At 35.3% G+C, this 24,230-nt stretch overlaps 4 protein-coding genes across 4 annotated transcripts; 2 read left to right on the forward strand and 2 right to left on the reverse strand.

Moving 5' to 3' along the window:
• The first annotated feature begins 171 nt into the window (after positions 1-171).
• On the forward strand, positions 172-10,949 carry LOC149725075 (tetratricopeptide repeat protein 39C-like). The gene is made up of 16 exons (XM_089892654.1): positions 172-468; positions 1,178-1,226; positions 1,454-1,582; positions 2,354-2,465; positions 2,981-3,084; positions 3,882-3,997; positions 4,405-4,653; positions 5,206-5,374; positions 5,950-6,043; positions 6,106-6,160; positions 6,822-6,874; positions 7,762-7,871; positions 8,171-8,294; positions 8,806-8,924; positions 9,350-9,472; positions 10,281-10,949. Exons 1-16 carry the CDS (start codon positions 344-346, stop codon positions 10,368-10,370), a joined length of 1,821 nt encoding a protein of 606 aa, XP_089748780.1. The 5' UTR covers positions 172-343; the 3' UTR covers positions 10,371-10,949.
• Positions 10,950-11,269: 320 nt separating this feature from the next.
• LOC149725076 (pirin-like) lies at positions 11,270-16,846 on the forward strand. The gene is made up of 8 exons (XM_089892681.1): positions 11,270-11,492; positions 11,563-11,698; positions 12,086-12,214; positions 13,172-13,281; positions 13,544-13,627; positions 13,986-14,126; positions 15,195-15,321; positions 15,762-16,846. Exons 1-8 carry the CDS (start codon positions 11,355-11,357, stop codon positions 15,887-15,889), a joined length of 993 nt encoding a protein of 330 aa, XP_089748807.1. The 5' UTR covers positions 11,270-11,354; the 3' UTR covers positions 15,890-16,846.
• Positions 16,847-17,391: 545 nt separating this feature from the next.
• On the reverse strand, positions 17,392-20,131 carry LOC149725077 (uncharacterized). The gene has a single exon (XM_089892658.1). The coding sequence runs from the start codon at positions 19,816-19,818 to the stop codon at positions 18,079-18,081; it is 1,740 nt and encodes a 579-aa protein (XP_089748784.1). The 5' UTR covers positions 19,819-20,131; the 3' UTR covers positions 17,392-18,078.
• Positions 20,132-21,709: 1,578 nt separating this feature from the next.
• On the reverse strand, positions 21,710-23,857 carry LOC149725078 (uncharacterized). The gene is made up of 3 exons (XM_089892689.1): positions 22,937-23,857; positions 22,610-22,702; positions 21,710-22,428 (listed from the first exon to the last, which is right to left on the reverse strand). Exons 1-3 carry the CDS (start codon positions 23,070-23,072, stop codon positions 21,995-21,997), a joined length of 663 nt encoding a protein of 220 aa, XP_089748815.1. The 5' UTR covers positions 23,073-23,857; the 3' UTR covers positions 21,710-21,994.
• Positions 23,858-24,230: the final 373 nt, after the last annotated feature.

The following is a 24,230-nucleotide window of genomic DNA, read 5'->3' on the forward strand; positions in this document are numbered from 1 at the left end:
AATGCATAGAAACATAAACCTATCTATGGCTGACGAGTGGGATTGAAGTCAACCGTGACGAAATATAATAAAAGAACAAAGAGTCGGTGAACTATGTTGTATTATTAAACTATGGTTTTGAGAAATCCAAGAATTGTTTGTTGTTCATTTTAGTCGATCATGATAAAAGCATTGAGTAGAGGTCGTTTGTTTATATACACTGTATGTACCTTTACGTGAGAAAGAGTATTACTATCAAAAATTGCACATATTTTATATTTCTGTCCACGATTTTTAACCAGGTAGTAAACGGAAAGTACCAAAATAAAAAAAGTTATATTAATATTTGTAGCAAATGATTTAAATGGCAAATCCAGGAACCATAGAACTACCGCCCGACTTTGAAGATCACATTTTAGCTCACGAAGGAATAGCATTGATGTTAAATAATGGCTTCAAAGAGTCTCAAGCATTATTTGCAAAATTCAAGTAAGGAATCAGGGATATAGATAGACCATTGTAATGTTTTAGTTCTTTGTTTTTACTTTGTGAAGAGTCCATTCCCTTATTATATGCTAACTCAGTATATGCTAACTCAGCGGTTCATAGACTGCGGTCCATACAGCAGTTTCAGAAAGTCTGGATAGTAGAGTCTTATCGTATTTGATCGTTTTTGCTTTTTCTTTCATTGGCGTGTTTTTGCATTTTTCCTATAGCATTCTTTCATCTTTATAGAGCCGCAATATATATTAAAATTGCAAAGGGTCCCCCAAGCAAAATTTTAAAATAGTTTGGGAACCTCTGTGCTAACCCATATAACCCTTAACTACCAACCTCTAACATTTTCCACCAGCCTAATCTGTAACGTACCAGAAGATTCTTTACTATTGGCTTTCATTCATACCACTTACTAGTGGAAAATCATCCACTAAGTACCATACAGGGTAACTCGTTAAGGTGACTGTACACAGTATCCGGAATTTGTCCGCTTTGTCCTGATTTCGCTGCCGCAAGCTGAATTGGACACGGGTTTGCATACGACTTCGCAAGCAAATTCGCACGCCGGATACTGTGTACAGCCACCTTAAGCTGTCACAAGGTGTATGAAACAGAACACCTGTGTTATAATCACAATCATTTCCAGCCATTCAAGGATAAAGCAAGTTACATTTATTCATTCCTACGTTTTATTTCACAGAGACAGCAGTCCATTGATGAGTGCTGGCTCCAGCTTTGTCTGTTTTATGGTAAGTTATTTCTAAATACTGTTTTTTATTCTTTCTTATAGTATATTTACTTATTTTTATGTTTTGAAATGCTTTTACTTTTTCATACCCCCTCGATCTAATTTAAAAAGATTGTAAACATTTTGTGGTGTTAGTGAAATATCTCCCCCACATTATCTGCTTACCAGTAACCAATAACCCTTAACTAATAACTAACCAAAAACCCCACATATTTCATATATTTTCAGCAAGGTTTAATGAGTTTTGAAGATGACAAGTTAGAAGAAGCAGTCACTGCTTTAAAATCGACACAAAAGTTATGCAATAACGCAGAGGACGATATACTTGATGTTTTAAAAAACAAATTCAGAAAAAAGGTGCTACTGTCATATATTTTATTATTGTTACAAAATTAATACATTATGATATAATTTGATTTTAGATGTCACTTAAGATTTGACTGAATAATTAAATTTAACGGAGTAGGTAACAAACAAAAATGCCCGTTTTAGTGTAAAAATGTCTGTTTTGGTGTAAAAATGTCTGTTTTGGTAAAACAATGTCTGCTCTGGTGGGAAAAATGTCTGTTTTAGGAGTTAAAAATACATTAGGAATATGCTGAAGTTGTGCTCGGGTTCGCCGAGCACTGAGCCTTAACGAAAAGCAATGAGCCCGAGCACCTATGACATCACCAAGCAGGTGCTCAGGCTCGGCGCTCTGCAAAAAAAGGAGGCGCTCGGGCACAAGGTTTTGAGTGTAGGCTCGGCTTGACACATCCTTGTAATACATTGTCCGCGTATTCATTGAATGGGTACTCAGGCAAGCAACCGTCTAAATTATGGATTCCTTTAATTAAATCCCTATTCCCATGTGTCACATCCAACAAAGAATTTAATTGGAAACTCTTATTTTCAATTTATTCAAATTAGCTTCGTCCAAAACAATTTGGACCACCTGATTTTACCTGCACTACAGAGTAATTATAATGTAATCAGGTATTGGTTCTTTTACATTGTTTCAAAAATACCTAAATGATAGGAATCAGTTTCTTATACTGGGCTAGTTTTAAAGTCAATAATATTCTGGTGTAGTAACTGTTTTTATTGCACACCCAAAACACATATAATACTTTACTGCTTTGTCTTCAGGCACCAAAGAAAAAACCTTTATCAATCGAATCTGTGTTACAAAGAAGAATCATTGTTGGTGATTGTTACTTGTACATTGCTCTTATATACTTCATAAAACAGGATCTCACAGGTAGGACCAAAAATAATAAACATAATCTGCAATGTATGACTGCAAGATCTTTATTTTAAAGGGGGTCTAGTATTTTTAAACATGGGCTGTTGTGTGCGTATGTGTTCTTGGGCAAGACACTTAACAGCAATTGCTCCAACCGAGTGGTCACTAATGCGTTTTCCGAATTAACAGCCATTCTTAAAAGAAAAAAAAATTCAAAAAAATAATCACTTACAAAGTAACATACATAATATGTACATGGTAACTAGTAAGCTGGCACAAGGTGTATGAAACAGAACACCTGTGTTATAACGACTGTGGTTTTACACCCACGCGAGGATTAAGTAAGTTACATTCATACATTCATTTTTCCGTCAGTTTCAGTATAATCATGACAGCACGAATGAAATGTGTATCTCCGGTCTGTCAAAACATTAAGATCTAAATATAGCTATAAAGATAACAACTCTGGTTTATTGGTTAACAACTTACAGGAAGTTATCTTAGCTTTATTTAACCACCACATTGTGTAGGTTATATAAAAGGTGGCTGGATGCTTAGGAAAGCGTGGAAGGTTTATGAAAGATGCCACAAACAAATCGTGGAATTGTTGAAACAACATGAAGTGGAACTTTCTGTGAGTTGTTATTTTATATATAGTAGAAAGGGGGAAAATGGGACACTTTTTTAATATGTTTTCCCCCCAGTTTGGTTGTAAACAATGAACATCCAAGCAATTATAAAACCGTATCCTCACGACTTTCATAGGCCGTTGTTAATTGTTTAAAACACGATCAGGATATTATGCCCTAAAGGTGTCCCATCTTCCCCCACCATACTGTATATCTCTGGCAAAATTTAAAATATATTCATATCAATTGTGGTACCTGTAATTCCAAGGTAAACATATAAATTTAATACAGATATATGCAGTATAGTAGGGTGAAGGAAGATAGGACAACTTTTCATTGTATTTTCTCTTCCCATTTGGTAGTAAAAAAGGACCATTTATTAAGAATTATAAAACCGTATCCTAATGACTCCCATAGATTGTTGTTAATTGTTTAAAACACGATCAGGATATTTGGATATTATGCGCTAAAGGCGTTCCATTTTCCCCCACCTTACTATATGTATATTGCAGGTATTACTTTAATGTACAGGTAGCATTAGAATACAGTATGAAAGTAAATGCAACTATGCAAGACTGTGTGGGTATCACTACTGTTTATAAATGATTAACTTAACATGTACCTTGCTTCACAACACGCTTACAGTTAAAAACATATTTTAATTGAAAGAAAATAAGCATGGTCGCTACACCTAGCAAACAAACGAACCATTTATGTTTGGTTATTATCAAGTTAAACTTCCAATAGAAACAACTACTTTTATCTACCTATGTATTTTACTTCAGCTTGTATTTTATTTTAGACCACAGCAGATGTTGGTTTTGTGAATGGCAATGGAGAAGCAGGAGATTCCATTCCACCAGAACTCCCACATTCCGAGTCAACATCAAGTCTATCATCAAATGAAGATGATATCATGTAATTTATTATTGAATAATTTCATATTTAAAACAAAAATGTAAACAGACAAAACAAATTAATTTGGTTTTCCCCTAGCCTTGGGATGTTCTGGCGACTTAATAGGCCACCTTTGGCCCTGATACTAGGTCCCCTGGGTGTCTGACGTGACTATAGAACCTTACTCATTTAGAATAGAATTGATTCCTAATTAAAAAGAACAGTATATATATAATTGAAAATATAATGATAATGTTTTCTGTTTTTGATTCTATATTGTATAATGCAATAATTACTTTATCATGAGAAAAAGTCTGGCCTTTTAGTTTCAATCCATTCTATATAGGCTTTCCGAGGGCCTGATTTTAGGCCAAATTTGGCCCGTTACCCTAACCCTCAACTGGCTTTCTTACGCTACCATCTTGTAGGAAAGAAGAATTGGAGTTACCGGCTGCGTCCTCTTTCCCAAGCAATGGTACGGACCAGAAATCAACTCTTCTTCGTCTTTATGGAGCTGTGTGTTTTGGTTACGGAGCAATTAATTTATGCGTGTCGCTTATTCCTCAAAACCTGCTACGTATCGTTAACATGATGGGGTTCTCAGGAGATGGGGTCGCTGGCATGCGAGCATTACAAGTTGCGTGTGACAGTGAAGACATGAAGGCTCCTCTTGCAATGTATGTAACTGAATGAATGAGTTTAACTTAATTTATCCTCGCGTGGTTTGAAAACGACTAGTGTTATAAGGCAGGTGTTCTGTTTCATACACCTCGTGGCAGCTTACGACTTACCGTGTATGTTACTTTGTGGGCGATTCTTTTTTGTGTATGCTTGATAATTTGGACAACCTATTTGTGACCACTGGGTTGGAGCAATCGTCATTAAGTGGCTTGCTTGAGGACATTTCGCCCACAATGCTAGCTGTGACGAGCCTTGAACCCATTACCACTGGGTTAGAGGCAGGCTCGCTAACCACTGTGCCACGGCGCCGTACAAAATCTAAGTTTGGTTTGTTAACAAAACGGTCATATTATCTAAGCATAATATGTTTGTGTTTGTGAGTTGAAATGCACATTGCAATTTTCATCTATTCTTACCCTTATAAAGTGACCTTATAAATAGTACTTTCAATTATTGGAAGAGCTTTTTAGCCTTATGATTTCTTCTTTAAACATTTACAAAAATAAATCGAGCCTAATTTCTGAAAACTTTATTTTAATGATTCTTAGGTTGTGTTTGTTATGGTACCATACTGTTGTTCGTCCTTTCTTTTCTGTGGATGGTGATGTCGCAGATGCTGGTCTTCCAGAGGCTGAGCGACTCTTAGAGATAAACCAGGAGAAGTATCCAACTTCTTCCCTGGTCCTCTTCTTCCAAGGAAGAGTCCGAAGATGCAAGGTTTGTCTTCTATTCTGTATGGGTGAGGTCCTGGGATTTGGGCCATATTTTGCCCATTACCCCAACACCCACTGCTTTCATAGGTCGTAAAGAATCGTATAGTAGGGTGGTGGTAGATAGGACATTTTTTTTTCTTTTTTCGTCACAACTGGTAGTAAACAAAGAACATCAAAGAATTATAAAACCTTATCCTCACGACTTTCACAGATTCTTTAAAACAAGATCAGGATTCAGGATATTTGGATATTATGTGCTTAAGGTGTCCCATCTTTCCCCACAGTACTATACTGCATATATTGCACATTGTTGAAACATTGGTACTTAAACAATTGCCAGAAGAAATTTTTTAGAAAAGTAGAAAACAATAATTATGTAGTTAACAGTTTTCATACTGTGTTTATACATTGGTTATGATATATTGTGCTCTTTTTGCATAATAATACAACTTTACAAATCCAATAGATAGCATTTAAAAAATTAAATTTAGTTCTAATGAATATTCTGGCTGTTTTGGTAGACAGTTGTCAATGTACTTCCACCTATGAAATGTCAAGTCTAATCAATTTCCCTCATAGAGAGATGTCAATGGTGCTTTAGAATCTCTTCAAGCTTCTTATGACCAGGCTCAAGAGCAGAGAGAGCTACAACTCCTGTGTTCATATGAAATAGGTATTATTTATATTTTTGTATTAAATTTTTAATTTTTATGACTTTACTTTACTTTTCAACAGGCTGGTGTTGCATTATGCAGTTAAACTGGGAGCGAGCTTTGGAAAATATTGTCAGGTTTGTATTATTATTATGTTGTTTGAAATATTTCCAGTTTGGGTTGTGCAATAGAAAAAGTTTACTATATCCTAGTTTATTACCATTTCAATAAAAGTCATTAGTATTAAATGCAGTTAAAACTAAATGAAAACATATTTGATAAATTTGATACAATTTTTTTTATCATTTAATAAATTTGTTTTGAGAATATTTGGAGTGACGTTGTTAAATTGCAGTTAAAACTAAATGAAAGTTATTTGATAAATTTGATATTTTTTTTTATCATTTGATAATTTTTTTTTAATAATATTTGGAGTGACGTTGTTAAAATGCAGTTACATTCATAGTCGTCAAACATTGGGGAACCTTTTTATTTTATATTGTGAATGTAGTATACTTCAACTCTACCTATATACACTTACAACTGACATGGTTTAACCCATTTTAAGCTTTAAATTGGACTGATAAGCAAAAGATTCACATATCATCCCATGCACCCCTAGTGTTATGCCTATGCTTGTCTATATACATTTTCTTTAATACATTGGGGCATGCCTTTTCAGTTCACCTACAAATGACCTGTATTTACGATTCCTTTTATTATAAGCCCAGTGGACAGATTTTTAATCAAGATAATGCACCAGTACTTAATGGCTGCAGCTAATGCATTCTTATGTAGGTTGAAGCTGGAATCAAAATGGTCTGTATGCTACTATGCATATCTAACAGCATGTGAGTTGCATTTGATACTAAAATCTGATAGAAATTTCGTTTTTTATAAAATGTGTATTTTAATATTTTTGATAAACTGTGCACACTAATTAGGGTAAAGTTATACTTACTGTTGACCTTTCAATGTTTATTAATGAAAAACTAAGTTTAACTTAAACAAGCCAGTAAACCAAGACGAACAAAATGTAGTATTATTTTCACAATGTAAAATAAAGTAATGATAATCTAAAATGCCCTAGTCGATGTCATTCGACAATGTAACACGTGACCCATCAAATACAGTCAGGTGACCTATAGCATAGAAAAGGAAAATGATTGAGGTTAAAGTCCTACGTAATATGATAACACTTAAACTTGCCAACAAAAAGATTAATGAAACTTCAATTTTTGCATTATTGTGTCGTTGTACAAGACACTTATATTGCTCCAACCCAGTGGTCAATAAAAGGGATTTTAGAACCCTTGGTGTTGGGGTAATGTGCCAACTATGGGATAAATTGCAGGAACCCATTGTGTCAGCTGTAGGACCTCATTCACACAGAATAAAATAGTGTATGTCAGTTGTGCACTGTGGTAACGTGGTTTCATGCACTTTAGCAAGGTGTGCTATCATTGTTGGCAAATGTCTGCGGCAAAACACTTAACCGCAATTGCTCCAACCCAGTGGTCACTAATGGGTTGCTCAAATTATCAACCATACGTAAAAACAATGAAAAAAACATAAAATAATCACCCACAAAGTAACATACATGGTAACTCGTAAGCTGGCATGAGGTGTATGAAACAGAACACTCCATTTAATGACTGTCGTTTTCCAGCCATGCGAGGATAAAGCAAGTTACATACATTCATTCAGTACAATAAAATTAAGTATGATTTTCCCTTAGTGCTTGAAGGAGTGCGTGGTGACCTCAAGAAATGTCAAGAAATGATGATTGAAGTTCCGAAGTTGATGAAAAGAAAAAATAACCAGCTTGAAATGTTCGTTGTTAGAAAAGTAAGTGTATTTCTGATTCTATACATCTATGTTTTAGAGCTCTGCTTTGTCTGGATACTGATACTAATAGAAGGATAGGCATATGTGTCGTTGGGCAAGTCACTTAGCAAACATTTTTTTAACTCAGTGGTAACTTTTTGGTTGTAGGCTTGTAGCACTATGGGTGTCGGGATAGTGGGCCACCTGCCCTAAATCTAAGGTCCCATGAAATGTTTTGCTGTAGGACCTCACCGACTATGAATACAATATGGTTCTGCCTGCTATATAGCAACTGTATCAAATTAATTAATTATTTCCAGGCAAAAGTTTTCCAGAAGATTCCACCAACAGATGAACATTTGAAACTCCTTATTTTTGAAATTGTTTATTTGTGGAAAGCTTTCCCGAATTGCGAGGAGGAGAATCTAAAACAAATGCTTAAAGGTTAGAAGTTTGTTTAACTATCTTGGTTTGAATAAATAAAGTTATAAGCCTTTTTGCTCTTTTATAGAGTTTTGATATGCATATATTCTATATGACTGAGGCCAAGGTGAAGCACATCAGCAAAAAAATAATTTTTATCAAAGTAGGTGCTATACCCCACACTCAGTGTTACTTTTTGTATTTAAATCGAATTTAAATCCCCACTTTTTGGGATCACTACGTTTTAAGTTAACTCCTGTATTTCTATGTTATCGTATTCTGTTATGAACACTGGCCCTTTTTATTATTACTTTCCCGCCGAAGCTGGTTTACTGTTATATACCGCTCTCTCTGGCTCTACAGAGTCACTGTTAGTTTAACCAGTATACTGTGTTTGTATTATGTCTGATTTTACGTCTCTCACTTTGTTTTATGTTTAAGCTGTGCTCTGTAACGACACTTATGTCTAATAATACCCAGTAGTTTACACTGTGTTACATTATGGATATTGACTGAATATGTTTTGTTGCAGAATGTGAAAATGTTGCCAATCCATGTTTGAAAGGTTTAAAACATCTCATTCTTGCTGCTTTGCACAAATGTTTGGGCAACACTACAAAAGCTGTGGAGTATTTTCAATCTGCAGCACAGGTGAAATATTCAGTTTTACAAAGATATTATGTATATTTTACTTAATAAAGTTTCTTATCCTAGGTTACCAGCGTGTTTTGAATATTTTGGGTACTTATGTGTAATTTCTTTGCTGTAAGTGTAAAGCAAATCTGCTTAACAATAATGGTGGTGATTTTTATATTAAGTTTTACTTGATTTGTTATATTGTCTCATAGAGTGACGTTAGTTGCCAGCTTTAAAACAGGGGTTTACATCATATGTTTTTTTTTGTGCTCAAAATTTATCCAGCTGTTAGGAATCTGTACAAACCAACAGGAAATAGAAATACCGCATTAGCCACATTTTCCAATGATGTTCTCTATGTTTTGCAACTAAGAGTTCATGTATTTTAACCATGTTATCCTAGATTTCTTATAAAGAATTGATGCATTTTATGTTCTTAGTTATCTGAATCAGATTTAGAAGACGGTCATATTTCTCCGTTTGCATTTTATGAGCTTTCCATTATAATGTTGGAATCTAAACATTCAGAACAAAAGGGAGTTCAGTTGTTGAAAGAATGCAAGGTGAGAACGTGGTGTTTTGGTGCAATATCTCATATACCCTTTTTGCATGGTTACTTTTATGTGCGTCAGTACTCCCATAGTTACTCGCAAAAAAAGTTAACAGGCATAACGTCATAAGCGTGTTACCTGCTGTGGAAGGTTGTTTGTTACTCGCATTATGCGAGTAAAGAAACGTATGGTGGAAGTACAGTTTCACTTTTGCGAGCCTTATCTTTTTCGGGTATTATTTTTACAGTTTTAAGTTGGTAATAGCATGACGAGGTATCAAAACTTCTTTTATAAACTAGATTTAACAATATTGCACTAAATTACGCCAACTTAATGTTGATACCAATGACCATGCAAAATAACGCAGCTAGCGAGTTATCATATGACGAGTTAATGCAGATCGTTATTCGCATTAACTTTTTACCATGCAAATAGGGTAATAGACAGACTTATATATTTCCAACAATGTATTTCATACATATTCCTTTGCCTACTGCCCACAACATATTGTCAGTTGCAATAAAATGATGTGTATAGAAAGTTTGCAGGCCATAAAAGTTTCGCAATTTTTGTATATTATCATTAATGTGTAACAACACAACGTAAATTTGTAAACCAATACAATTGTACATGAGAAAGTTTGCAGCCATGAAAGTTTTGTTTTTGACCCAATTTCTTTATATTCTCATTAATATGTTTAACAATACAATGTAAAGTTTGTAAACCAATCCAATTATACATGCGTAAAGTGTTGTCTAGAAATATCAGTTGCCTTTATTCGAACAGTTTAATAAAAATTAACGTTTTCTTATATACTCAGGAAAATTTCTCAGGTTACGATTTTGAAAATCGTTTGCAAATGCGAATTCACTCAACTGAACTCAGACTTAAAGAAAAAAATAGGACTTAATTTTTAAATCTAATGTGTTATATTGCAAAGCGTACTACTAGCTATTTAATTCTACATTAAGTCAACATATTATATTTCCACTGAACATTAGTTAGCGTACTGTTGTTTAGTTGTGTAAAAATTGTTTTCACTAAATAACTAGTTTAAGCACAAATTAGTACATTTTTTTATTTTTTAGTGTTTTAGCAACCTTCCGAATATTTCTTGTTTTATTCCAAGTGTAGTAGTATTTACTAGGAAGCATATTATGTGTTCCCACTGTTATTGTATATTTACTGTACATGGCATAGCAGCAAATAGTTTTCCGAATTATAGCAATTATAATGTTGTGGTGTCCAAATTAAGCAAATTAGTGTATTGATATGTTAAAAATAACCTGTGCAAATAAAGTTGTGTTGATAGGGTGTAGAAGTATATAGCATCATTTATTTATTATTAATGGATCGTTCACAATATAACTTGACCTATATCTGAATTTGCACATTCCGATTTAACATTGTTTGATTTTGTGTCCTGTGTTTGTGGTGTTTACTTGCAAATGAGTCTAGAATTTGAATAAAACTGAAAAAAACTGGGTAAGTCTGGTCAAACACTTTTAGTGAAGTTTTTAATATATAGCTTTTGTTGATTATGGTTGTGACAGGATATGACGATTGTTTTTGAAAATGCAAAATCTCTCATATTATATTTGCGTAAACAGAAGTAGCCTTCATAACATATTCGCTTTGTAGCATTGTCAATTATTTTAGCTCGCTGAAAGCATTGGCCCGAGGTGTTTAGAATTGAAATATGATGATTAATGGACAGGAGAGAATAACACAGACTCTTCGAAAAAGTGTTTTGTATTTGCAAGTCATTCTCTCTCAAATACGGCGTGACTTTCGATTTTGCGTAACTTAATTTGCTGTTGTAGTGTAGGCATAGCGCTTTGCTATTGCTAATGCGTTTAAATGTTTATCATTGCATATTTACCTCTAGTATCAAATGCACGTGCATCTTATTAGGTTTCTAATTAGCGCTTTTATAATTGTAAGTACCTCGTCGGCAACGAAAGAAAAGTCGTCTTCTGAATTTGGATTTTTGGTATCTAACTTTTCTCATGCGATGACAGCACCCAGACAGGTATTGTTATGTTACGTATATTTAGTTACACCCCGAATTAAATATTTTTTGAATAAATGCAAAACTTTAGATCATAAAAAAGCTTCTGAGCAAAGAGGTCAGCGAGGGTGTAGGTGCAAAAGTCCGCAGAAGTGTAGGAAGACCTGAGCTTAAAAATCTGGATCCATTCCTGCTTTTAGATGAAGGACGAGTGAAAAAACCAGCAGGTAAAATTTCTATTTGTTACAATTACACTAACTGTCATTGCTTACCACGCAAGGATAAATATGTATGATACATTCATTAGGTTTTTTTACACTCTAAGATTTTGTTTACAAACTTTCGGTAATTTAACAGTTTTCCAATTTAAATGATTGCACAAAATCTTGTCAGGAACTGCTGTATTCTGCAGACTGATTTATTTTGAAGTGCAACATCTTGTGTTTACAAGTTTAAATTAAAGCAATATAGTAAAACAGCATAAATGTACACCATTTTACGATTGCAAAAAAGTGATAAAATTAAATATATATATAACCATTTTTTATTTTGCGAAACTGTTTTTAAAATTAATAACCACATATGAGGGACTTGGTAATCGTTTATTTGTTCAGGGTTTCCAGACCACCCTCATCGTGGGTTCGAAACTGTGAGCTATGTTTTAAGAGGTGCCATAGAACATGAGGATTTCTGTGGTCACCGTGGTGTAATAAGAGATGGGGACGTTCAATGGATGACAGCAGGTACTTCAACTGTATATATTTATACATCAGTATTTTAACTGTTTTCGTATTAACAGGGGCAATTACACTAATATTTAAATTTAGGCGCAGGTACTTTAACTCTAAGTTTATACATCAATATCTTAACTGTTTTTTAACTGCAGGGTGCAATTTTGCTTATGTTTAAACACACAAACTGGTTCTGGTTTTATGCACTCCTATTTATTTGCGTAGGCTATTTAAATATCTGGTTTCTTTCATGTCAATTTAATTGTGTATTTAAATACCTAGTTTCTGGTGTTACTGGACGTAAATAGTGGAGCATACTGTACAGAATCACAAAACATTAAATAATGTATATTGTACTTAAATTACTAATACAGCCCACACAATACAAAATGCATAATTTAGCATAGTTAGGTGACTAATTTAACATAATTAGGTTTGTATTCATTTACACCGCCGCCATGGCGTAGTGGTTAGCGCGCCTGCCTGTAACCATTAGGTAATGGGTTCAAGGCTCGTCGCTGCTACCATTGTGGGCGTATGTGTCCTTGGGCAAGACACTTAACGGCAATTGCTCCAACCCAGTGGTCACTAATGGGTTGTCCAAATTATCAGCCATACATAAAAAAAATAAAAAAATCCAATAAAAAAATAATTACCCACAAAGTAACATACATGGTAACTCGTAAGCTGGCACGAGGTGTTAAACCCGTGTGATAACGACTGTCGTTTTCCGGCCACGCGAGGATAAAGTAAGTTACATTCATTCACATCATTAGGTATAATTGGATAAAAGCCTTACCAGCTAATAGTTTATAATTTAAACAATACATAACTACTACATGTCTACAGCTTATTTACATTATTAAGCCTTGACTCATGAAAGTTCCTATTTGTAAAAATGCTTATGTCAGTCATTATGAATCAGCATGACTTTGCAGAATATGAATGACAGTGCAAATTTTTATAAAGGTCGCGGCGTTGTTCACTCTGAGATGCCGTATTCAGATGACGAAACATGGATGTTGCAGTTGTGGGTTAATCTCAAACGTGATGATAAAATGTGTGAACCTGCATACCAGGTATTAAAAACATATTTTCACTACTGTGTCATTTTATATTATCCTAGCTTAAATTGTATAAATATATAACAAATTTAACATTAAAAAGTTTAACATTAATTTTTTTATTGGCTTTTTTGTCTTTTCTAAAGTGTTTTTTAATGTAGCTTTCCTAATGTAATAAGCATTGACTAAATTCCAAAAGCAATTTATTAAACCTTTGTTGATATGCCCTATGTTTGGTTAATATTATTTTATAATGTGAAATATTTTTTCTAATAAGGAACTTCTAAGCAAGGACATACCCAAACCAAGCAAGGACGGTGTTAAAGTTGCTGTTATTTCTGGAGAAGCCCTAGGTGTCAAGGTATCTGATTATGTATGACTTTTTGGTTTTATTAGTAGTACTTAATGAGGTCTATGTAAAGTTATTTTACAATTTTGTTTTTACTTTTTACCCTTCTTTCCTACCGTAATCGTATAAACAAATAAAAGTTATTATTATTATATAGTACTAGTAGGGTAGGGTAGGTGAAGATAGGACACATTTTCATTCTATTTCCATTTGGTATTAAACAAAGAACATTCAAAGAATTATAAAACCGTGTCCTCACGACTCCCATAGACCTTTGTTAATTATATAAAACACGATCAGGATATTAGGATATTAAGTACTAAAGGTGACCCGTTTTCTCCCACTCTACTATGTTATGATTTTGTTTCAGTCAAAAATCTACACACGTACTCCTACCTCATACCTTGACTTTACCTTGGATCCTGGAGCCAAACAGACACAAGCCATACCTGAAGGTTGGACTTCATTCGTATACACTTTACTTGGTACAGCTATCATTGCTGGGGAAGAGGTAATTTGTTGTATTCTTATCATAGTCCCAACTTTTTTAAATGCAGAAATAGTTAGGCACGTATTTTTTTTAAATGCTGGAAAAGCAGGAACAGTTAGGCACGTATTCTTGTGAAATATTCATAGAGGTAATTTATTCTATTGAATTTCTTATTATAGTTCCAAACTTTTTAAAATGCAGGCCTCGCATGGATAGTTAGATTCACATTCCTGTGAAAAACTCTTTTTGCTTTGAATTTTGACTAATTAATGCAGTGCAGAAAATTCCAGGGCGGGCCTTCCTACCCTGCCACACCAAGTTTGACACCTGTGGTTGCTGGTAGTTTCTTGAATGGTGTACTGGTATTCTCTCTTTATAAATTGTTACTATGACAGTGTAGACTTGTAGTGTTTGTATATTATAATAATAACTTTGTTTGTCTCTTCAATTACAGTAACAAAGATTTAGAAAAATTTTAAAAGAAGAGATAGGTATATCGGCAAAACAACAGTTGTTAAAAACGCTTACGGTTAACAACATATTTACATTTATTTGGAAGAAAATAAGCGTGGTCGCTACACCTAGCAGACAAACAAGCCATATATGATTAATCAACATTAAGTTAAACTTCTATTAGAAAAAAATGTGCGTAAAGAAAATTTTTTTGTTGGATGCATGTTCTGTAAGAATATACTACAGCTGGTCAGTGCCTGTAACCTGTTATTTTATCTGGCGCTGTAGCACAGTTGGTTAGGGTGACTTCCTTTAACCCAGAGGTAATGGATTCAAGGCTCGTCGTTGCTACCATTGTGTAGGTGTATTTGTTCTTGCGAAAAAACCTAAAGGAAATTGATCCAACCTAGTGGTCACTAATGGGTTGTCCAAATTATCAGCCACATATCAAAAAAAAGGAAAAAATCCACAAAAAAATAATCACCCAAAAAGCAACTTGGTAACTCATAAGTTGGCACTAGTGTATAAACACCCATGTTAAAACGACTGTCGTTTTCCGGCCAAGAGAGGATAAAGTAAGATGCATATATTTATATATATTTGTTTTTAAACTAACAAATACTGACGTTTTTATAGGTTAGTGCTCATCACATTGTAGTGTTTGGTGATGGAGATTCTATTCAACTTGAAAATCGTTCAAATGAGTTGACACGGTTCCTACTGATAGCTGGAGAACCAGTAAATGAACCAGTAGTTCAACATGGTAAGTATGTAGAATAAAAGGTTAGGTTCTATATTAGTATAAGGCACAGCAGGGGACTTGGGATGTTGGCAAATGTTGGCCAATTACCATATAGTTGAGATTTGGGAAATATGTAGTAGAATGGGGGTAGATGGGACACCTTTTTTTCAATTTTCTCGCCTTTTTGGTAGCATAGAACATTTTAAGAATATAAAACCGTATCCTCACAATTCCTACAGACTGTTGGTAATTGTTTAAAACACGATCAGGATATTTGGATATTATGTGCTAAAGGTGTCCCATCTTCTCCCACCCTAGTATATTAGAACTGTTTTATGTTGCAATTAAAACATACTTTATATGGTGGAATGGTTTTTATGCCTAGTTCGGTGTGTTCCAACTGTACTTAAAGAAAAAATAAGGCTACGCATTCACTGTATTTAACTTTATCCTGCTCATAGGCCCCTTTGTAATGAACACACAAGAAGAAGTACAAAGGACATTGTACGAATTCCAACAAGGTTTAAACGGCTTTGAAAGAGCACCGGCGTGGAAAAGCTCAGGTCGTAGAAAGAAAATGAACTCTTGAGAAAACATTTGGTAATAGATTTTGTACCTGTGTTTGTACCTTCAGATAAAACATAAACTGGTATAAACAATTTATATTTGTAAATTAATTTTTTTTATTTCTTACATGGTATTAGTTTCAATACCTTTTTTCAACATTCAAATAAGGACTATTAAAGTTACTTTTACGTTTTTGTTTTCTGTCTAACACCCTCTTATCATTTTTCTTTGTTTTTCTTACATTTTTTATAAAACATTTATAAAAATATGTGACGATACATGGTTCAAGTCAGATTCGATTAAAAAAGCTCCCTTTTTATTTAAATCTTTAATTTTTAACTGGCTGGTCCAATTGCATATTAAAAGTTAAATTTAACTGACATAAGTTTGTCAACATACTTTTTGTAACCAAATTATGTTTGGAACTTGGTCCAAAATATATTTTTAGTTAAATACTTAAATAGAATAGTAAGTTTCTATCTACACCACAATCCCTTTCTGCATCCATGTAAAAAGTAGCAATATACCTTTTGTTATATTTTAACGGCAATAATCACTGCAGTTTCACGAAGTTTACTTAATTCTCGTAGACCTAATTTATGTGTTTGTATGTGTAGTTTATTGTTAAAACTGTAATTGTAAAATTACTACACAATGCGTACAGTTGCAATCCAGTTACCAAACCAAAAACTTTAGGGCTGTTATGTAAAACCAATTTCTTTTTCTATGCATAACCCATATCTTCACTTTAAATTTACCATTCAGGATTTTACATTAAATTATTGTTACTGAAATGTGTTTTGTAACTAATATCGGGGTATTTTTTATTTCCCAAATATGTTAATACTATTATAGTCCACAATGTATTGTATGTTCCAAAACGTGCACTTTTCTATATCAAATAGCTTACTCTAATGTTTAAGCATTTGTAAATGAAACTTACGGTCTCGTGAAAACAGTCATTTTGTCTTTCTAAAAATGTGTTTTTTATATGAATGAATGTAACTTACTATGTCCTTGTGTGGCTGGAAAACGACAGTTGTTATCACACGGGCTTAACACCATGTGCCAGCTTTTAAGTTACCATGTATGTTACTTTGTAAGTGATTATTTTTTGGGGAATTTTTATGTATGGCTGATAATTTGGACAACCCATTAGTGACCACTAGGTTGGAGCAATTGCCGTTAAGTGTCTTGCCCAAGGACACATACGCCCACAATGGTAGCAGCGTCGAGCCATGAACCCATTACCTCTGGGTTACAGGCAGGGGCGCTAACCAATATGCCACGGCGCTGGGTATAACTTTACAGTTTAGAATGCAGCTACTTACTATTACTGTTTGAACATTTAGAAGTGGATTGACTTTGTTTAAGACATCTCTTGCAAAACCTAGTATTGTCACTTTGTGGAGCATTTAAAATGAAACTATATGTCAGGACTCAGGAATCAGGATTACAAAGGAAAAGTGCAAATTGCATGGGAAAACACAAATAGTTTCTGTCTCTTCTCACTTATAAACAACATTTATGACCATTATTGTTTTATTGCAAAAAAGTTCAAAGATGTATTACGCCGAGAAATGACAGTGAATCGAATACTATCTACATACCCCATCACCCTACTATATTCGAATATATCTAGAACACTTGCATTTCACCATCACCTTAATGACTCCTGATTTTCACACTGAAAATATTCACTTGCAAATGCAGCAGCAGTTTTCTGCATGTAACTTAGTAAAAAAAGAAGAAATACAGAGTTTTTCACCAGGTACAAGTTGTACCATATAACACAAGAAGAAACTAAATGAAAAATGCCAACAATAACTAGGCTAGTGAATGCAACATAATTATCCCTATACACATGGTGTTAGTTGATAGTAATCTGAAATTTGACCTCTATGCTCGTTAAGGCAGTGTTGCTACATAAAGGCCATTTTGTGCAATACATATTGTGTTCAACATTTTATACAGTTTGAGTTGACAATGGTTATTATTATTAGAAACAGAAAATCAATCAACCAAGGCCACCTTTTATATTAGTACTATTATTTTGAACAACTTACAATTTCAGCAACAAAAATTTCAGTTACTGCCAAGAACACTATAAATAACAGGATTAAATTATGCTGATGAAACTAGAAAAACTATATATATTACTTTATTTATGTAACAAACCATGAATGCAACATTGGTAACCTGAAGCATATGTTATAAAACCACTTCGGGAATGGGAACAGGAACAGAAATTACGACTTGTTTTAATCCCTCATTTGCTGCAGGCTTAGGCTTTTTTGAAGCTGTTGGAAGTTTTACTTTAGTTTTCCTTTTTCTCTTGCCTTTTTCTTTTTCCACCTCGTCTTCTGAAGAAGATTCTGGCATGAACATCTCATCGGTCCAATTGCTTAGATGTTGCTGGCTGAGAGCCTCATCCACCTTAGCGAGGTTGTTTTTGCTTTCAAGGAGGAATTTTCTCCGCAGTTCATCACGTGTTCGCTTTCTAAACATGGCACTCATCAATCCAAAATCAGCTCCAACCACCCTCAAAGCTGCATAGAACTTTCTAGTCTGTCTTGCTGACCAAATCCATCTGGAGGATTTTGAAAATGGACGTTTTCGGAAGCTGCACTGGTTGATAGTGCTATAGAGCCCACTCTCATATACAGTTGGTGCGTTTGTCACCGCTCCTCCTTGTCTTGGAGGACTTTTGATCGTCAAGCTCTCCTCATCGATCACGATGCTTCCATCTTCATTAACTCGAATTTGAGGAACAAGTTGATGCTCTTGATGATCAACGGGAGGCGGGGAGGGAGGTTGTGGAGGAGGAGTGGGAAGAGGAGTAGAAGATGTTGAGGTTGTCGGAGCATTCTTCGCTGCTTCTAAAACTTTCCTGTGTTTTGCACGAATTCCCAGCTCTTTCCCTGCACCAACTGGTGGATTGAGGTATATTAAGTCAGACATTGAGACTAGATTATGGTCAAGAGTCGGCCAAATTGTTTTGTCTTCTTTTATTTCATCAGGTAAATTTTGCTTCATGATTGCTAGCTTCTCCATCGCCTTTTGTCGATTCTGGCCATCACGTTTTGGCTTTTCTGGAACTTCTTTAGTCTTTCTTGCCTGTTTGATGCCAATGTTTGGTGACTTTAGTTTCCCATGTCCAGTTTGCTTGGGTGAAATATCAGCCAACCTAGGTGGAGCGCTTTGGTTAACAGGGCGCTCAAGGACAATATAACTTGGTGACTGCTCATTACTTTGCGTTGCCTGTTTATTTTGGTCATTTTCAACAGTTTCCGAGTCTGTTATAGTTTCCATAGTCTTGCAAAATGATGGCGGACTACCAACGTTTTCTTCTATAACACTTTTAGCCATTTGTTCTGGTCCGACCACTTCTTCAATAATCGGTATTGGCACTGAAGCAGATTCAGCAATAGGTAGAGTTAGGATTGGCTGTGGAATTGAAACAGATTTCTTTTCCGTGTTTACTGATGCAGGTTTAGGGTTTGCTTTTACAGGTCTCTTTGTTGAAGGTTTAGCAACCATTCTCCGTCTTCTTGAGGCCGGTGGTGCTTTGGCTGCAGGCTTCTCTTGGGCCTTGGTGCTTTCATTAGTACTAAATTGACTGGTACTGTCAACTGCAGTTGCCTCTTTCTGTGGTGTAGTGTCTGTATTTGGAGAAACAGTATCGATTTTAGCTGGTGGGTCATCATTTGGCTTTTCTGGCTCTGTTACAACTTCATCTGTTATAACTTTTGATTGTGTTTGAACATCTTCCAATAACTCAGATTTCTTCTCAGTTTCAGCTACATTTTCATTAATTTGTTTGGCATCCTCCTTTGGAGAATCAATTTTTTGCTCTGCATCCTTTTTCGAGCTTGCGATAGGAGTATTAGCAGCTCCTCCACCAGGACGTGGTAAAATTGGACGAAACTTTTCGCGTCTTCGACGACTCATTTTGAACTTTCAAAGGTTTGCAATTAGAAATTCTACCAACAGTCAAGTCATACTAACTCACTGGAAAAAAGAAATATACGCTTATAAACAGCAGGCAACGTTCGAGTATCGTATATAAAGATAGGCGAACGCTGTCATGTGTTAAAACTGTATCCGGATACCGGATCAGGATTGACAGTTATATAGGCTTATCCGCTTACAGTTTTAAACTTTCCAGTGATACAGCGCATTAATTAAACTTTTAAATATAAATCTTTTCGAGTATGGTTTCGGTTATTATTTATAACGTTATAATACTTACATGTACGATATGGTTACGTGTAAAGTTGTAAAATTTCATAATACTTATAGAAATCGTACAAATTATACGTCATTAATAGAAATGTCATAAACGTTTTGCGCGGTATGAACTTTCAATCTTGCAGTATTTCTAAGCACGTGTGCTAAACTTGCGATATATTCCAAAAGTTTTCAGGATTATTCTTCTTAAACTATAACTTTTCCTTTATTCTTATATTACTGAATTCTTTTAAAACAGTTTAGCAGCACTCTTCTGGTTTGGAAAGAAAAATACTTTTAATTCGAACCAGAACTTATCTGACTTATATAACGTGTGAATGCTTCTACACCCCTGTGTTTTACTATCAGCTGTTAAAACTAACGCCAAGGTAAACTGATAACGCAGCACGTAGATTTTGATCATTGTATCAACTGGAGCGGGCGCAAACGATGAAAACGTCGATTACTTGAGGTGATTATAAGTTTGGTATCATTTGTGTGAATATTAGTGTACACACAAGAGTAAAGATACGAAATAGTTACCGTATATTATATTCGGTTCACTGTTAGAAAAACGTTTAAAGTACTTCTTGTTACGTGCAACTATGCCAGCATGTATAATTTGTTCTCGCAAGCTATTTAAAATATTAAACCATATTTGTCCAAAAAACGTCCAAAAGCCACCGCAGTTGATGGTAGTGTTATATTTCCTAAAACTTATTTAGTATGCGTTTTGTCATTATGTTGTATCAGTTTGCTAAACTAGGTAAATACCTGTGAAGAAACTCTACCAGTTTTGTAGCTAAATCGTGTGTGCATGCGTGGCTTATCATTTCGTTAAGACTAATCAACGTTTGGCGGCGTGATTGCTAAGCAGTGGTGCACTACTCTTTATAGTTGCGTATCCTTATAGTTAACGTGCTAGTAAACCACGCAGTATACGTTGAAATGGAAGCACTGGCCACTGCAGATCGTGTGTAACGTTTATAACGCAGCAATTTAATTTAGTAATGTTTATTATGCAGCAAAGTGATTTAGTAATATTTGGACAGACGCGTGTTAACTTCTTTGCATTGACGTGCGATGTTATACGTATTATGTATATAGATGTGTTATAGGCTTATATTAGAAATACTTGATTACAATGTGTATACTAATGTAGTATGGACATATTGCCTTTTTAATTGCTGTCATTCGACGGGTACTGTAAATATATATATCATTATATATATAGTGGTTCTGCACACGACTCAGTATGCATATAATTATGCTTTTTAATGTAATGTATCGCACACCATGACTGCCACATGAAACTGCGACCGTGCGATCGATTAACCGGACTGAATACACAGAATTAAAATCAGCGACATTGCGTATGTGTTGCGAAATTATTCGTCTTACCAGCCAGCAGCCATGCCTACATATATATGCAACCATCTGGTCCATATACTGAATTCTAATAATCCGACTGTAACTTGGAAACGTATACACATCGTCAATTACACTTACGACATCATTCGTATCTGTAATTTGTAGAACGCGGCGCACCTATATGTAGGACTTATTTATGTTCAATTTTATTTCTAAGTCTGTTTGGAGCAAAAGAAATTAATTTTGCCACGGTTTTTTTGGTTTATTAATATATAGAACATAAAGAACATAATATGGGTGCTCGAAAATAGGGCACGAAAAGTAAAGTGTATTTAACATTGCTTCCAGCAGCTTTGCTAATCGTTTGTGTGAAGTTTGTGCGTGAAAAGAAGTTGTAAAAGTGAACACGTGCTGTGTTGTGTTGGTAACTCAAGGAAACTGCAGTGTGAAAATAAATTCGGACGAGAAAGTGCGGTGGTGTAACAAATGGAAGTAAATATAGAAAACTCTTTAAATTGGAACAAAGTTACGATTTGAATGAAAGTTGTCGAAAAACTTTTACGGAGCTGTCCTGTGATCGGAAAAGTTTTCGCTTCATTAAAACAAAGTCTAACTGCAAACGCACCGCCCGACAACGCTGTTGTTTCGGTGCGGTTTTCGATGAAATTGCTGAAATAACGGAACGAATCCAGTTGAGTGGTGATTGCGACGGGCAGAGGTACACGTAGAGTTCGAACGTAGAAACTGTTTCTCCCGCCGATAAATCTAAACAACCAACATTTACAGAAACTTTGTCGAGTGACGTCTCAGTGTGGGAGACTTTAGACGAAAAGTTCGATTCAGAAATAAGTCGCACGAACACTCGGCAAGCTCGCATGCCGCCAGTCTCTTGTCTAGACGTCCGACTGACTTCTTCCGCAATCTCCCTCGTTAAAGTTTCGTTGAAAGAAAATGAAAACACTGTGGAAAATAATGACATTTTAATACATGCGTATAAAGTTACATTAAAATAATCATAGAAAATGTTTGCTTATCGGTTATAAACAGCATTGCAACAATGAATTGTATTTAAGTTGATTAAAAATTCAACGTGGGTCTGCATAACAAAAAGCGAAATTTAATGAGATATTGCGCAACTCACCGGTGCTCTGACGTAGCAGTGCTTCCAGTTGGATTTGAAGCGCATTGATAAGAGGAGTTTCTCGGAGTGCTGCCTCTTCTTCCCACCACTTATCTGGAAAATAAAATTTTATTACAAAAAAATAAATAGTATGTTACTTTTGCTATCGAGTATTATGTAAAAAATATGTTTCCTTTCATCTTGTATGAAAACGTTATTTTTATTACAAACTTCGTCCGTCAATCCGCAAGATTTCATTATAGGGTATATGACGCAACCGAACCAAGCACGCGAACAACGTTAAAATAAATCTGTTATGGCATATATTGATAATTGAAATCCACTTACCGTCAGTTGTACTTTCGTCCAACTCAGATTGGACTTGTGACGATTCATTTTCGTTTTCACTCTCTTGGAGTTTCAAAGCAGTGAGGATGCTATCCATAAAGACTTGACTTTTTCTTCTCGTCTCCGGTTGTCTCATTGTAATATATTTAGTAGTATTCTATTTAAACTATAGAGATTCTGTGAAATGAGATTGTCTGTCAGATATATATAATGAACTTGTGTGCCGTGGTCGCGTGTCCACGCTAGTTTGTGCGACTTTTTAAATGTACTATAAATAGCGGCAATAAAAGTCGTTCAAGTCACAACTCGTCGTAAAACTGCCCTGCCTGTCCGCTAACGAACTGCCCACTGTCAGCAACTCGCCAATGTCCAGTTGACACGAACTCGAATGACTCGGAACTAAAGCGCTGACCTCAGATGTACTGTTCCTCATAGGGGGGGTGCCGGCAAAGCACAAAAAACGCCATTGGCGGTCTATTCTAATCACTTCTGCCTAACAAGCCGAGAAATCCTCTACGTGACGGTAAATGCCACAAAATAATCACTGTAGTTCTAATAAGCTGTTCTATATAGTCAACTCCGGAACTAATGCTTCTCCTGTTCGGGTTGCAGGTTAATTAAACTGTTGCGCCGTCAATCGCATTTAGTTTCAACAACGACAGGTCTAGACTTGCCTCTTGACCATGGTTTCGACACAACTAGTACTGTGACGCAACATTTCTGATTTTCTGTAATACTACTGGTAGTCCTATTCCTGCCCTACTGTATACCGTTGTCGTGTCAGTTGACACGTTTGGTGTTCTGACAGAAACGTATGTCGGCTACAGTGCTGCGTGGAAAATTTTTAAACCTTTTTAACCCGGTTATTGACCGCCGGTACCGGCGCCTGACTAGTTCTCATCATCTCATGTGACTAATACACAACAGTAGCGCCGGCCGATATAACACTATTAAGTTTCGCAACCGCCGGTTCGTTTATAAACCGGGTAAAGCTTCCTTTTGATCGAGAGAAAAAGGCAGTATAGGTGACGCAACGTTGAAACACAGCGAGCTATCTCTTCTATCGTTTTGCTTTGTTCTGTCAGACGCGCCGCGTGTAATCATACACGTCGCTGGTTTGTTGATGATGCTTCGCGAAGGTTCGCACGTATAGAGACTGTAGCCGCATGTGGCAATGCACGTACACTCTTAAGTTGTTATTGCAGAGAACCAATCATAAGCTCCCCGTGTTTTGAAGGATCCGGCGCGGTATCAGCTGTTACTGCGGCCGGTATCACAGTTTATTTCATCATCT

Source organism: Ciona robusta, chromosome 14, assembly GCF_009617815.1.
Source record: "Ciona robusta chromosome 14, ASM961781v2".
NCBI lineage: Eukaryota > Metazoa > Chordata > Ascidiacea > Phlebobranchia > Cionidae > Ciona > Ciona robusta.

Bases quoted from the DNA above. Each gene is read 5' to 3' on its own strand.
- LOC149725078 (XM_089892689.1), bottom strand. From the start codon at position 23,072: ATGAGACAACCGGAGACGAGAAGAAAAAGTCAAGTCTTTATGGATAGC. The intron at 22,703-22,936 runs GTAAGTGGATTT...TTTATTTTCCAG, and splicing joins GGACGAAAGTACAACTGACG to ATAAGTGGTGGGAAGAAGAG. The intron at 22,429-22,609 runs GTGAGTTGCGCA...TATTTTCCACAG, and splicing joins ACTGCTACGTCAGAGCACCG to TGTTTTCATTTTCTTTCAAC.
- LOC149725076 (XM_089892681.1), top strand. From the start codon at position 11,355: ATGCACGTGCATCTTATTAGGTTTCTAATTAGCGCTTTTATAATTGTA. The intron at 11,493-11,562 runs GTATTGTTATGT...GCAAAACTTTAG, and splicing joins CGATGACAGCACCCAGACAG to ATCATAAAAAAGCTTCTGAG. The intron at 12,215-13,171 runs GTACTTCAACTG...ATTTTTATAAAG, and splicing joins CGTTCAATGGATGACAGCAG to GTCGCGGCGTTGTTCACTCT.
- LOC149725075 (XM_089892654.1), top strand. From the start codon at position 344: ATGGCAAATCCAGGAACCATAGAACTACCGCCCGACTTTGAAGATCAC. The intron at 2,466-2,980 runs GTAGGACCAAAA...CACATTGTGTAG, and splicing joins CATAAAACAGGATCTCACAG to GTTATATAAAAGGTGGCTGG. The intron at 4,654-5,205 runs GTATGTAACTGA...AATGATTCTTAG, and splicing joins ATGAAGGCTCCTCTTGCAAT to GTTGTGTTTGTTATGGTACC.
- LOC149725077 (XM_089892658.1), bottom strand. From the start codon at position 19,818: ATGAGTCGTCGAAGACGCGAAAAGTTTCGTCCAATTTTACCACGTCCT.